The sequence below is a fragment of the Saccopteryx leptura genome, chromosome 11 (genome assembly GCF_036850995.1).
Source record: "Saccopteryx leptura isolate mSacLep1 chromosome 11, mSacLep1_pri_phased_curated, whole genome shotgun sequence".
Classification (NCBI taxonomy): domain Eukaryota; kingdom Metazoa; phylum Chordata; class Mammalia; order Chiroptera; family Emballonuridae; genus Saccopteryx; species Saccopteryx leptura.
This window is the reverse complement of record NC_089513.1, coordinates 47,325,992-47,339,493: the sequence shown is the minus strand read 5'-3', so window position 1 is coordinate 47,339,493 and position 13,502 is coordinate 47,325,992. Positions and strand designations below refer to the sequence as shown.

The 13,502-nt window shown below is 44.9% G+C and overlaps 1 protein-coding gene across 1 annotated transcript in view; it reads left to right on the top strand.

Annotated features, from left to right (window-relative positions):
* The window catches only part of COLEC12 (collectin subfamily member 12), a 277,937-nt gene that overhangs the window by 233,258 nt on the left and 31,177 nt on the right, over positions 1–13,502 (top strand). Inside the window, exons 4-5 of the mRNA XM_066352331.1 lie at positions 3,432–3,530; positions 5,726–6,772. Coding sequence (XP_066208428.1) covers positions 3,432–3,530; positions 5,726–6,772 — 1,146 coding nt within the window. The remainder of the gene's footprint in view (positions 1–3,431; positions 3,531–5,725; positions 6,773–13,502) is intronic.

Sequence of the window (13,502 nt, the reverse complement as noted above, 5' to 3'; positions counted from 1 at the left end):
TTGGAGAGGATAGAAAATGACTGGCTGTCAGCATAGTTAGAGGTTTCTTTGGCTTCTAGGGAAAGAAAAAGGCAAGTCTTAAGAGCTTATGTGTGGTGTGAGGACAGATGGAAGCATATGTTTTGATTTGAGGATCAAAACTGAGCCTAAACTTATAAATATTCCCTATTTTATTTTTTTAAAGTTTGGCTCTGCTAAAATGAAGATGAAACATTTTTTTCTTCAGAGTCTTCAAGGACTAGGAGTATACGTGCCCATCAAACAATAAGGCGAAGATGATCATAACGATGCCTCTCTGCCTATGTAGTTAATTTAAAAAAAATTAACAATTATTCAACTAGAAGACATTCTCATTGCCAGTGAGGTTTCTCGGGCTTGGTTGGTTTGCACGTTTGTTTGCATGACCTCACGCTCAGACCTCCGCAGTCAGCAGGCAATCTCATTTATTTAAATAAATGGCGTAAGTAAGTACGAGTTGAACACCTAGAAGTGCCACACATTGAGCTAAGAGCTGGAGATAAAATGGAATACAGATTTTCCTGCCTTAAAGGATCTTACAGTCAGCGAGCCATGGCAACACAGTGAAGCAAGTTCTGTAATAGAGAAGAGACTGCTTACCAAGAGAATTCTGCAAGATGCATTTCAGCAGAATTCCCACAGGAAGTGAAGAGCAAGTAGGTCTTAGCTCTGTTGAAGAGGCCAGGGAAGAACTTTCTAGATGAAAAGAAGAACACGTGGCAAGGCTAGGGTGAGAAAGAGCATTTTGGTGCAATGCACACAATTCATTGTGGCCTAACTGTAGAAACCTAAAGGAGAGAACGACAGGCTTCTCTAGGGAAGGTGCCGGGAGCCAGGAAGCCGGTTCATTTCAGGTCATTCAGACACAAGGGGCCATACTTCTACTTCCTGATAGAAAATAGGAGAAATTTCTCACATAATCATGTGTGGGTAGAACACTTGATGAATAAAATGACCTGGGTCCACTGGCTCACAATTAATATACAAAGTCCTGCTTAAAAAATAATAAAGTTGTTATTTTAAAAAGCTGTTGATGGCAAGGACAGTCAGACTTTATCCCAAGTTGCTAGAAGTTGGATCTCACAGGAGTTACTTTCAGAGAAATGCAATCATCTTAGACATTTTAGAAAGATAAACTTGTATTCATAAGCACAGAGAATTATTGCCAGAAGCTTTTAACATTGCATCACTGACTTTCCCTATCATGAGTAATAGGACAATGCTTTTTAAAAAGTCTTCTTCGTACATTAAGGCATCTAACTGGAAATTGATAAACTACAGATTTACTTGTCACCAAGGAGAAGCAGATTTTCAGGCCTCTGTGGTGGACCACAAGACAGAATGTGGCAAACACTCTTGACTTTGTATCCCTTCTGCAAAGACTCTGTGCAGAGACTTGAGCTGGGTTCTTTGCCATGAGATCTCCTGCTAGATGAGTCCTGCTGGCCAGGGATGGCTGGGAGTGTGATGAGTACTGACATTTTGTAGACAATCCCAGTGTTACAACTCCATCTTTGCAAATTAATACAGATGCTCCTTAACTTATGATGATTAGGTTATAGCCAGTGGTGGGATTCAAATTTAATAACCAATTTTCTGCCCTAATGACCGTTGTAAGTATAAAGAAATATACTTAAAGATAGTTTATTTCATGCATTTAATACTTAAATAAGAACAATAAAAGAGGTACACAAAACTAGATTGTTATAATAAAGAGTTTTAAAACATTAATGAAAAAATATTAAATAATACCTGACAAAAAACAATAGAACTGTTATTTCTTGATTGGCATCCTCACTTGCCATTTTTTTCACCTGTGGATTGAATGAACATTACTACAGGCGCTTAGAATATGCTGTTGCGCAGATGAGTGTTAAAAAAGAGTGAGGAATGTGAATTTGTGATTTCCACATTGGGCGGCTGCCCAGGTGCCCACCTTAGAGAGAACCCTAATTACAAGTGCCATTTTAACAACCGATTCTCTGAACTCAGAAAAAATTAGGTATCGGTTCTACCGAACCGGTGCGAACCGGTGCAAACCGGCTAAATCCCACCACTGGTTATATCCCGATAAACCTATCAAAAGTCGGAAATGCATTTATTATACCTAACCTACTTTAAATGTGCTCAGAGCACTTACATCAGCCAACAGTTGGACAGAATCCTATAACACAATGAATACACTGCAGAGCGTTTGTTTACCCTGGTGACCGTGTAGCTGATGGGGCTGCAGCAGCATCACACAAGAGTCTCTTACCACGTATTGCAGGCCCAGGACAAGTCAAAAGGCAAAATTTGAAGTACAGTTCCTACTGATTGCGTATCTCTCACACCATCATAGAGTCAGAGACCATCTATATAGGAAACAATACAAATTGAGGACTTTTATAATACATAAAAACTTACAAATTACTTCCAAACCATTTCTAAAACATCTCAGGTGGCATGAATCATAAGAATCATACAATTCAGGCCCTGGCGGGTTGGCTCAGCGGTAGAGCGTCGGTCTGGTGTGCAGAAGTCCCGGGTTCAATTCCCGGCCAGGGCACACAGGAGAAGCGCCCATTTGCTTCTCCACCCCCCCCTTCCTTCCTCTCTGTCTCTCTCTTCCCCTCCTGCAGCCAAGGCTCCATTGGAGCAAAGATGGCCCGGGCGCTGGGGATGGCTCCTTGGCCTCTGCCCCAGGCGCTAGAGTGGCTCTGGTCACGGCAGAGCGACGCCCCAGAGGGGCAGAGCATCGCCCCTGGTGGGCGTGCCAGGTGGATCCCAGTCGGGCGCATGCGGGAGTCTGTCTGTCTCTCCCTGTTTCCAGCTTCAAAAAAATACAAAAAAAAAAAAAGAATCATACAATTCTTTTATTTATTTATTTTTACAGAGACAGTGAGTCAGAGAGAGGGATAGACAGGAACAGAGAGAGATGAGAAGCATCAATCATTAGTTTTTCATTGCACGTTGCAACACCTTAGTTGTTCATTGATTGCTTTCTCATATGTGCCTTGACCGTGGACCTTCAGCAGACCGAGTCACCCCTTGCTGGAGCCAGCAATCTTGGGTTCAAGCTGGTGGGCTTTTTGCTCAAACCAGATGAGCCCGCGCTCAAGCTGGTAACCTCAGGGTCTCGAACCTGGGTCCTCTGCATCCCAGTCTGACGCTCTATCTACTGCGCCACCACCTGGTCAGGCAGAAACATACAATTCTTAAGCTTATAAGTAACCTGCCACTGGGTTTTGAGACAAGTAACTCAATTTATTTTTCTGAAAGAATGCTTTTCTCCCCCAGACAATATTTGATTTCATTTATATTCTTTGTTTTAGTCTGTTTCTTTTATTCTGTATTGAAATGATCTCTTGTTGAAACTGAAAAATGAAATTTGAGCAGGTATGTGTATTAATGAATGGATTTCCATATTTTAGTTGTAGAGAAGATGGACAATGTTACAGGTGGCATGGAGACATCTCGCCAAACCTATGACGACAAGCTCACAGCAGTGGAAAGTGACCTGAAGAAACTAGGTAATCTGAGACTGAAGCACCAAGCTGAAACCCCTGGCCCTCCTTAGTATAAATGACCACGCTTTTTAGGATGATGTTGCTAGAAATTCACATTCATCCAAAAGAACATGAAATTTTTGTGTTGTGTGTTGAACCTTTCTTCATGATTTAATTGAAAGACTTTATTTTTTTAACTTTTTATTTATTGATTTCAGTGAGAGAAAACGGGGGAGGGAGAGAGAGGCAGAAACATTGAGCTGTTCCTGTATGTGCCCTGACCGGGGACTAAACCAGCAACCTCTATGCTTTGGGATGATACTTGAACCAACTGAGCTGTCTGGCCATGGCTAACTCAAAGACTTTTAATTTTTAAAATAAGGACCAATCCCCCCAAGAACACTATTATGTGCCCAAAAATATCTGAAGACCAATCCTGATCAAAAAGAACCACTGGTACCTATTATTAAAAGCTCATTTATAAAATGCTCAGTAAATTCTTACTTGAATTATTTTAACCTGCATAGAAGAATTGCAGGGATTAATTTTAAAACTACATGATTCCAGCCTTCTCTACCTTTTGATTTTTGTTTTCCTTTTTTAAAAAAGAAATTCTGGTGAATTTAACCAACAGTAAGTTACCCCCTTCTTGACACCCCGCCTGGTGCTCTAGAATCAAGTGAACACTTGTTCCCTCTTTGAGAAAAGAAATCAGTCAGTCCTGGCACTCAGCACTCTTTCTAGTTCCCCAAGATGCAGTTTTAATGTATATGTGGTTACACTGAATGTAATACAATTTTATTAACCAATGTCACCCAAATAAATTTAATTTTAAAAATGATTATTTTAGGCCCTGGCCAGTTGGCTCAGTGGTAGAGCGTCGGCCTGGCGTGCAGAAGTCCTGGGTTCGATTCCCGGCCATGGCACACAGGAGAAGTGCCCATCTGCTTCTCCACCCCTCCCCCCCCCCTTCCTCTCTGTCTCTCTCTTCCCCTCCCGCAGCCAAGGCTCCATTGTAGCAAAGATGGCCCGGGCGCTGGAGATGGCTCCTTGGCCTCTGCCCCATGCGCTAGAGTGGCTCTGGTCGCAACAGAGCGACGCCCCGGAGGGGCAGAGCATCGCCCCCTGGTGGGCAGAGCGTCGCCTCCTGGTGGGCGTGCCAGGTGGATCCCGGTCGGGCGCATGCAGGAGTCTGTCTGACTGTCTCTCCCTGTTTCCAGCTTCAGAAAAATACAAAAAAAATTGATTATTTTTTTGACAGAAAGTTAGAGAGAGGGACAAATAGGGACAGACAGACAGGAAAGTAGAGAGATGAGAAGCATCAAATCTTCATTGCGGCTCCTTAGTTGTTCATTGATTGCTCTCTCATATGTGCCTTGACAGGGTTGGGTAGCCGACAGCAGAGCAAGTGATCCCTTGCTCAAGCCAGAGACCTTGGGCTTCAAGCCAGCAACCGTTGGGCTCAAACTAGCGACCATGGGGTCTTGTCTGTGATCCCTGCTCAAGCCAGTGACCCCATGTTCAAGCCGGATGAGCCCGCACTCAAGCTGCGACCTCCAGGTTTCAAACCTGGGCCCTCCGGGTTCCAGTCCAACATTCTATCCACTGTACCACTGCCTGGCTAGGCTAAAAAATTGATTTTTAAAATGGATTTTACTAGAGCCGAGCAGTCTGCATATACTACAGATTTATATCTAAAATACAAGGTGGGCCCTGGCTGGTTGGCTCAGCGGTAGCGCGTTGGCCTGGCATGCGGGGGACCCGGGTTCGATTCCTGGCCAGGGCACATAGGAGAAGCACCCATTTGCTTCTCCACCCCCCCCCTCCTTCCTCTCTGTCTCTCTCTTCCCCTCCCACAGCCAAGACTCCATTGGAGCAAGATGGCCCGGGTGCTGGGGATGGCTCCTTGGCCTCTGCCCCAGGCGCTAGAGTGGCTCTGGTCATGGCAGAGCGATGCCCTGGAGGGGCAGAGCATCGCCCCCTGGTGGGCAGAGTGTCGCCCCCTGGTGGGCGTGCCAGGTGGATCCCGGTCGGGTGCATGCGGGAGTCTGACTTTCTCCCCATTTCCAGCTTCAGAAAAATACAAAAAATACAAAAATAAATAAATAAATAAAAATAAAATAAAATACAAGATGAAGGTTTCTTTGGGATCTTTGACTTCACCTGAACACTTACTTCTCCATACCACCAATCTAAGTAACAAACATATCTTATTCCAGGGGACCAAACTGGGAAGAAAGCTCTAAGCACCAATTCAGAACTCTCCACCTTCAGGTCAGACATTCTGGATCTTCGACAACAACTCCGTGAGATCACGGAAAAGACCAGCAAGAACAAAGACATGCTGGAGAAGTTACAGGCGAGTGGGGATGCCCTGGTGGACCGGCAGAGTCAGCTGAAAGAAACTCTGGAGAATAACTCTTTCTTCATCACCACTGTAAACAAAACCCTCCAGGCGTATAATGGCTATGTCACGAATCTGCAACAAGATACCAGCGTGCTGCAGGGCAATCTGCAGAGCCAAATGTACTCTCATAACGTGGTCATTATGAACCTCAACAACCTGAACCTGACCCAGGTGCAGCAGAGGAACCTCATCACTAACCTGCAGCGGTCTGTGGATGACACGAGCCAGGCTATCCAGCGAATCAAGAACGACTTCCAAAACTTGCAGCAGGTTTTCCTTCAAGCCAAGAAGGACACTGATTGGCTGAAGGAGAAAGTCCAGAGCTTGCAGACACTGGCTGCCAATAACTCGGCCTTGGCCAAAGCCAACAACGACACCCTGGAGGATATGAACAGCCAGCTCGGCTCATTCACAGGTCAGATGGACAACATCACCTCAGCCTCCCAAGTCAACGAGCAGAACCTGAAAGACCTGCAGGATATACACAAGGACACGGAGAACAGAACGGCCATCAAGTTCAGTCAACTGGAGGAACGCTTCCAGCTCTTTGAGACAGATATTGTAAACATCATTAGCAACATCAGTTACACGGCCCACCACCTGCGGACGCTGACCAGCAATTTGAATGAAGTCAGGACCACTTGCACAGATACCCTGACCAAACACACGGATGATCTGACCTCCTTGAATAACACGCTGGCCAATATCCGTTTGGATTCTGTTTCTCTCAGGATGCAACAAGATATGATGAGGTCGAGATTAGACACTGAGGTAGCAAATTTATCAGTGATTATGGAAGAAATGAAACTAGTAGACTCCAAGCATGGTCAGCTCATCAAGAATTTTACAATACTACAAGGTGAGTGAAAATTCTGAATTCATGTTTGTATTATTTATCTATTGCTGTATAACAAATTACCTGAAAACTTGGCAGTTTAAAACAATGAACATTTATTTTCTCATATTTCTGAGGCTCAGGAATGCAGGAGCAGCTTAGCTGGTTGGTTCTAGCTTGATATCTTTCATACGGTTGTAGACTAGATATTGTCCAGAGGCACAGTTGTCTGAAGCCTTCACAGGACTTGCTTCCAAGATGGTTCACTTACACGACTCTTGGCAGAGGCCTCAGTTCCTTACAATGTGAAATTGCTTGAGTGTCCTCACAATGTGGTAGCTGCTGCCTCTAGAGCAAGCGATCCAAGGGAAAGAGCAAGGAAAAGACACAAAAGACACAATGCTTTTGGTGATCTAGCTGCAGAAATCACATAATATCACTTCTACCTTATTATATTCTTTAGAAACAAGAAACGCCCTGGCCAGTTGGCTCAGCGGTAGAGCGTCGGCCTAGTGTGCGGAGGACCCGGGATCGATTCCCGGCCAGGGCACACAGGAGAAGCACCCATTTGCTTCTCCACCCCTCCGCCGCGCCTTCCTCTCTGTCTCTCTCTTCCCCTCCCGCAGCCGAGGCTCCATTGGAGCAAAGATGGCCCGGGCGCTGGGGATGGCTCTGTGGCCTCTGCCTCAGGCACTAGAGTGGCTCTGGTCGCAACATGGCGACACCCAGGATGGGCAGAGCATCGCCCCCTGGTGGGCAGAGCGTCGCCCCTGGTGGGCGTGCCGGGTGGATCCCGGTCGGGCACATGCGGGAGTCTGTCTGACTGTCTCTCCCTGTTTCCAGCTTCAGAAAAATGCAAAAAAAAAAAAAGAAAAAAAAAAGAAAAAAAGAAACAAGGGACTCAGTCCAACCCACATTCAAGGGGGAGGGGAATTAAGTTTCATGTTTTGAGAAGAGCTGTAACTAAGAACTTGAGGACAGTACTAAAAGGCACTCCATTAAATATTGGTTGAATAAAAGATTGGTTGATTTGGATTTTCTCAGTGCCTAGCTATTTCAACACCATTATAAATTGGGCTCCTTTGGAAGCAAGATTTATTCTTTTAGGTCACGGAATTACCATTAAGAGGTTCCTATTTCCAAATATTACGAACATGGATGGATGGTCGTCCCAAGAAATATTTGAGAAGAGATTATTAAAAGGATAGAGAGCTTTCAGGGAAGCAGAATGAGATCTGGAAGGAGGAAGGTGAACCTAATATTTCTTCACATTAACAGACTTATTAGATTGATTAAATTAGTTGAATGTCACCAAGGCATTTGACAGTGATTAAGAACAAGTTGGAGCCTAACCAGGCAGTGGCACGGTGGATAGAGTATTGGACTGGGACACGGAGGACCCAGGTTCAAAACCTCAAGGTTGCTGGCTTGAGCACAGGCTCATCGGGTTTGAGCACAGGCTCACCAGCTCGAACCCTAAGTTGCTGGCTTGAGCGTGGGATCATAGACATGACCCCATGGTTGCTGGCTTGAGCAAGGGGTTACTCGGACTGCTGTAGCCTCCCCCCTCCCATCAAGGCACATATGAGAAAGCAATCAGTGAACAACTAAGGTGCCGCAACAAAGAATTGATGCTTCTCATCTCTCTCCCTTCCTGTCTGTCTACCCCTGCCTGTCCCTCTCTCTGTCTCTGTCACAAAAAAGAAAAAAGAACAAGATGGGGTACGTGTCTCTGTGGAACACACCTGCACCTCCCACCCCCCTTCCTCAGGCACAGTTTCCTTGCCTCTCTCTCTCTCCTCTAAGCTCCAGGGCCCTTCTTTTGCCCCTGTAACTTTTCCCCTGAGCCCATACCATTTCTACTATGGCTTACTTCTTCTGCCTCTTTAAAAAAAAAAAAAAAAAAAGGAGAAATAAGTGCTGGATTATAGCATAGTTAGATAGATTATTTTGTTTGTATTCATTTTCTGCACTGCATAGCCAGTTACTCCAAACTCAGCAGCTTATAACACCCATTTCTTATCTCAGTTTCTGTGGGTTAGGTGTCTGCTTAGGTGGGTTCTCACCAGGCTGTAGTCTCATTGAGGGGCTGTCGTATCATCTGAGGCTTGACTAGGGTAAGCTCCATTTCCATATTCCCTCCGGTTCTTGACAGAATTGATCTCCTTGGGACTGTAAGATCGAGGTTCCTGTTTTCTTAGCTGTCAGCCCAAAGACCACTCTCAGCTTCTAGAGGCCACCCATATTCCATGTGACCACCTCATGACATTGCAGCTTCTTCAAAGCCAGCAAGAAAGGCTGTCACCTTCCAGTGTGCTAAGATGGAGTCTTACATAATGTAACTTTGTCAAGGGAGTGACATCCTATCACCTTTGCCATATTCTGTTGATTAGAAGCAAGTCACAGGTTCCATCCACTTTAAGGGGGAGGGACTACATAAGGGCATGAGCCATTGGGGGTCACCATAGGGCAGGGGTCCCCAAACTTTTTACACAGGGGGCCAGTTCACTGTCCTTCAGACCGTTGGAGGGCCAGACTATAAAAAAAAACTATGAACAAATCCCTATGCACACTGCACATATCTTATTTTAAAGTAAAAAAACAAAACGGGAACAAATACAATATTTAAAATAAAGAACAAGTAAATTTAAATCAACAAACTGACCAGTATTTCAATGGGAACTATGCTCCTCTCACTGACCACCAATGAAAGAGGTGCCCCTTCCGGAAGTGCGGCGAGGGCCGGATAAATGGCCTCAGGGGGCCGCATGTGGCCCGTGGGCCGTAGTTTGGGGACCCCTGCCTTAGGGTATGTCTGCCACACTGGTTGAGTGAGCACCAAGAGTGGTAGTGAGTGAGCCCCTGTGTGCCTGGAGGCAGGTCTGGATGGCAGATGGCAGGGTCCTATTCAACAACTTCGTAAGCGAGTAGCATGAGGATATGGATGACCTGGTAATCCAATACTTGTGTGACATGAAACTAACTAATGGATGATAGAATCATAATTCACAGTGATCTGGAGAGGCTGGAACAGTAAAACATGGCTAGCAAAATGAAATAGGGAACCTGTGTAAAGTCCTGTTTGTGGATGGAAAAGACCAAAGACAGATAGTAATGGGCAGGCATGACCCAGAGGAAATATGAATGAAAAGCATGGGGGTTTTAGTTGACAGTAAGCAACTAAATGTGTCTGCCTGGGAAGCTAATGTAATCATTGACTATATTAATGAAAATGTGATATGGAAAATGAGGGAGGTAAAACTCCATTCAATATGGCAAGACCACCCCTGGAAGTATATACTCTGGAGAGCCCCTTTCTAGAGGGACAGTCATAGACTATGCTTAGAAAGGAACCATAGACCCTGGCCAGTCAGCTCAGTGGTAGAGCATCAGCCCAGAGTGTGAATGTCCTGGGTTCAATTCTCAGTCACGGCACACAGGAGGAGCAACCATCTGCTTTTCCACCTCTCCACCTCTCCCTTCTCTCTCTTCACCTCCCGCAGCCATGGCTCGGTTGAAGCAAGTTGGCCCTGGGCACAGAGGATGGCTCCATGGCCTTACCTCAGGTGGTAAAATGGCTCAGTTGCTGAGCAGTGAAGCAACAGCCACAGATGGGCAGAGCCTTGCCCGGTAGGGAGCCTGCTGGGTGGATCCCAGTCAGGGTGCAGGGAGGTGTCTGTCTCTCTGCCTCCCCACTTCTCACTTAAGAAAAAATGAAAAAAAGAAAAGAAAGGAACCATGTTCATGTTTTTTGGGAAGGATTGATGGAAACTTCAACCTACAGCAGAGACTGCTTAAATGGGGAACAAGGCAGCTGTCTGAATGGTTTAAAAGGCTATCATGTGGAAGAGATTTTAAAACCTATCTATGAGTCTGTCTCTATTGTACTTGTTAATTCATTTTGTTCATTAGATTCCACATATAAGTGAAATCATATGGTACTTGTCTTTTTCTAACTGGCTTACTTAGCATAATACTGTCCAAGTCTATCAATGCTGTTGGAAAGGGTAAGTTTTCCTTTGTTTTGACAGCCAAGTAGTATTCCAATGTGTAAATATACCACAGCTTTTTTATCCACTCACCTACTGATGGGCACTTGGGCTGCTTCCAAATCTTGGCTATTGTAAATAATATTGCGATGGACTTGGGAGTGCATATATTCTTTCAAATTATTGTTTTGGGTTTCTTTGGATAAATTGTCAGAAATGGAATCGCTGGGTCATAAGGCAGTTCCATTTTTAATTTTTTAAGGTAACTCCATACTACTTTCCACCGTGACTGCACCAATCTGCATTCCCACCAATAGTACACAAGGGTTCCCTTTTCTCCACATCCTTGCCAACATGAGGTGTTTGTTGATTTTTTTAAAAATCAGGATCCTCCTTTATTTTTAAGATCTTATTGATTGATTGAGGGGCATGAGAAGTATCAACTCATAGTTGTTTCACTTTAGTTATTCATTGATTGCTTGTCGTATGTGTCTTTACTGGGTTTCGAACTGGTGAGCTCAGAGTTCCAGGTTGACACTGTATCCACTGTGCCACTACAGGCCAGGGTATTTGTTGATTTATTGATTATAGCCATTCTGACAGGTGTGAGGTGATATCTCATTGTGGTTTTAATTTACGTCTCTCCAATGATTAGTGATATTGAACATCTTTTCATGTCTATTGGCCATCTGTATGTCCTCTTTGAAGAAGTGTCTGTTCAGGTCCTTTGCCCATTTTTTACTTGGATTGATGAGTTTTTATCTGTTTTTCTATTGTTTTTCAAACTAAATTCAGAATGAGGGAAGATCTCAGTAGATGTGCGACCTCATAAACTAAGAGCTTTCTAAATGTCTCTTAGAATTGTAATACCTTAGACAATCCTATTATGGTATTCTGGATAGTTTTTAACTATAATTTTGTTTTGTTTTGTTTTGTTTTGTTTTCTGAAGTTGGAAACGGGGAGAGACAGTCAGACAGACTCCCGCATGCGCCCGACCGGGATCCACCCGGCATGCCCACCAGGGGGCGATGCTCTGCCCCTCCGGGGCGTCACTCTGTTGCGACCAGAGCCACTCCAGCGCCTGGGGCAGAGGCCAAGGAGCCATCCCCAGTGCCCCGGCCATCTTTGCTCCAATGGAGCCTCACTGCGGGAGGGGAAGAGAGAGACAGAGAGGAAGGAGAGGGGGAGGGGTGAAGAAGCAGATGGGTGCTTCTCCTGTGTGCCCTGGCCGGGAATCGAACCCGGGACTTGTGCACGCCAGGCCGACGCTCTACCACTGAGCCAACCGGCCAGGGCTAACTATAAATTTTATAGTTTTATTCTATTAGTTTAATTTTTAGCTTGTCTTATACAAGGAAACTTCTGGCATATTTAGTTTACAGATAGCATGACTTGTCAGCTAAGGAAGTACATGAAAAGCTCGTAGTTGAAGAGTCAGACCCTAGTTTTAAAGTGGTTAATGTTTCATTATCCTGATTATTTTTCTCAGATAATATTGAGAATGAATGTACTGAGTGCTTTTCACAAACTATCCCCGTGAGTCTTGACAGCTCTTTAAGACAGGTGCTTTTAAAGTCATTGCCAGTTTACAGATGAGGAAACTAAGGCTAAGAGAGGTTCAGGGAACTTGCTGAAATTTATGAAAATAGTAAGCAGACAAGCAGGATCTGAGCCCAGACTGTCTGGTGCCAAAGTCCACACTGCTAGCCCCATTGATAGTCACTGAAAATGCAGATCCCTCCTCCCTGTCCCTGGCTGCCCCTGTGGTAGTCTGAGAGGTGGGGAGTTAGAATTTCATTCTAAATGTGAGGGAGGTTTTAAGCAAGGTGGTGACATGACCTGCTTTATAGTTTTATCTAATCTTTATTAAAAGATTGTGGAGGTGGGGCAGGGGGAACTAGTGTCTGGGAAGCAAGTATGGATATGGGGTCCAGTGAGGCTACGGACCAGGTACGGGTAACTTGGAATGGGATGGCAGACAGAGGGATAAAAGACACAGGTCTCCTCATTCAAGAGGAGACTCAGAGGTAGACTCAATGGCAGCCCTCACCCAGACAACAGGGTCCTGCTATAGAAAGCTCTGACTAGTTCAAAGGGCTGTGAGTATTCAAAGACTATATCAACCCCTTCTTGATCCTATTTGGTGCTTAGGACCTGGGAATTTCCTACGCAAAGTGTCCTGAGCCTAAAGGGACAGTCAAGAGGCACCTGTGTACTGTGTGGGGTACAGTGTAGACTGAAATTGAATACAGGATCAGAGCCTGGTGTGTATGGCTAGACAAGGCTGGATTGGCTGTGGAGAGTGAGGGAAAAAGAGAATGGGATATGGCCTCCATTTTTAGCTTAAGTAATTGGTAAATAGTGGTACAGACCAGAAAGGTGCAGAAAAAGAGAGGCCCATTTAGATATATTAAGTTGAAGATACCTATTAGAATGAGGTTTCTGACTCAGTGATTCTGAAATACGGTAGAGCTTGGTTTCTTTCCTTCTTTCTCTTTCTCTTTCTCTTTCTCTTTCTCTTTCTCTTTCTCTTTCTCTTTCTCTTTCTCTTTCTCTTTCTCTTCCCTTCCCTTCCCTTCTTTCTTTCTTATGAAAGGAGGGGAGATAGTGAGGCAGACTCCTATATGTGCCCCAACAGATCCCACCTGTCAACCCCATTGGGGCTGATGCTCGAGTACCAAGCTACTTTTAGCATGTGAGGCTGACGCGCTTGGACCAACCAAGCCATCCTCAGTGCCCAGACCACGCTCAAACCAATCGAGCC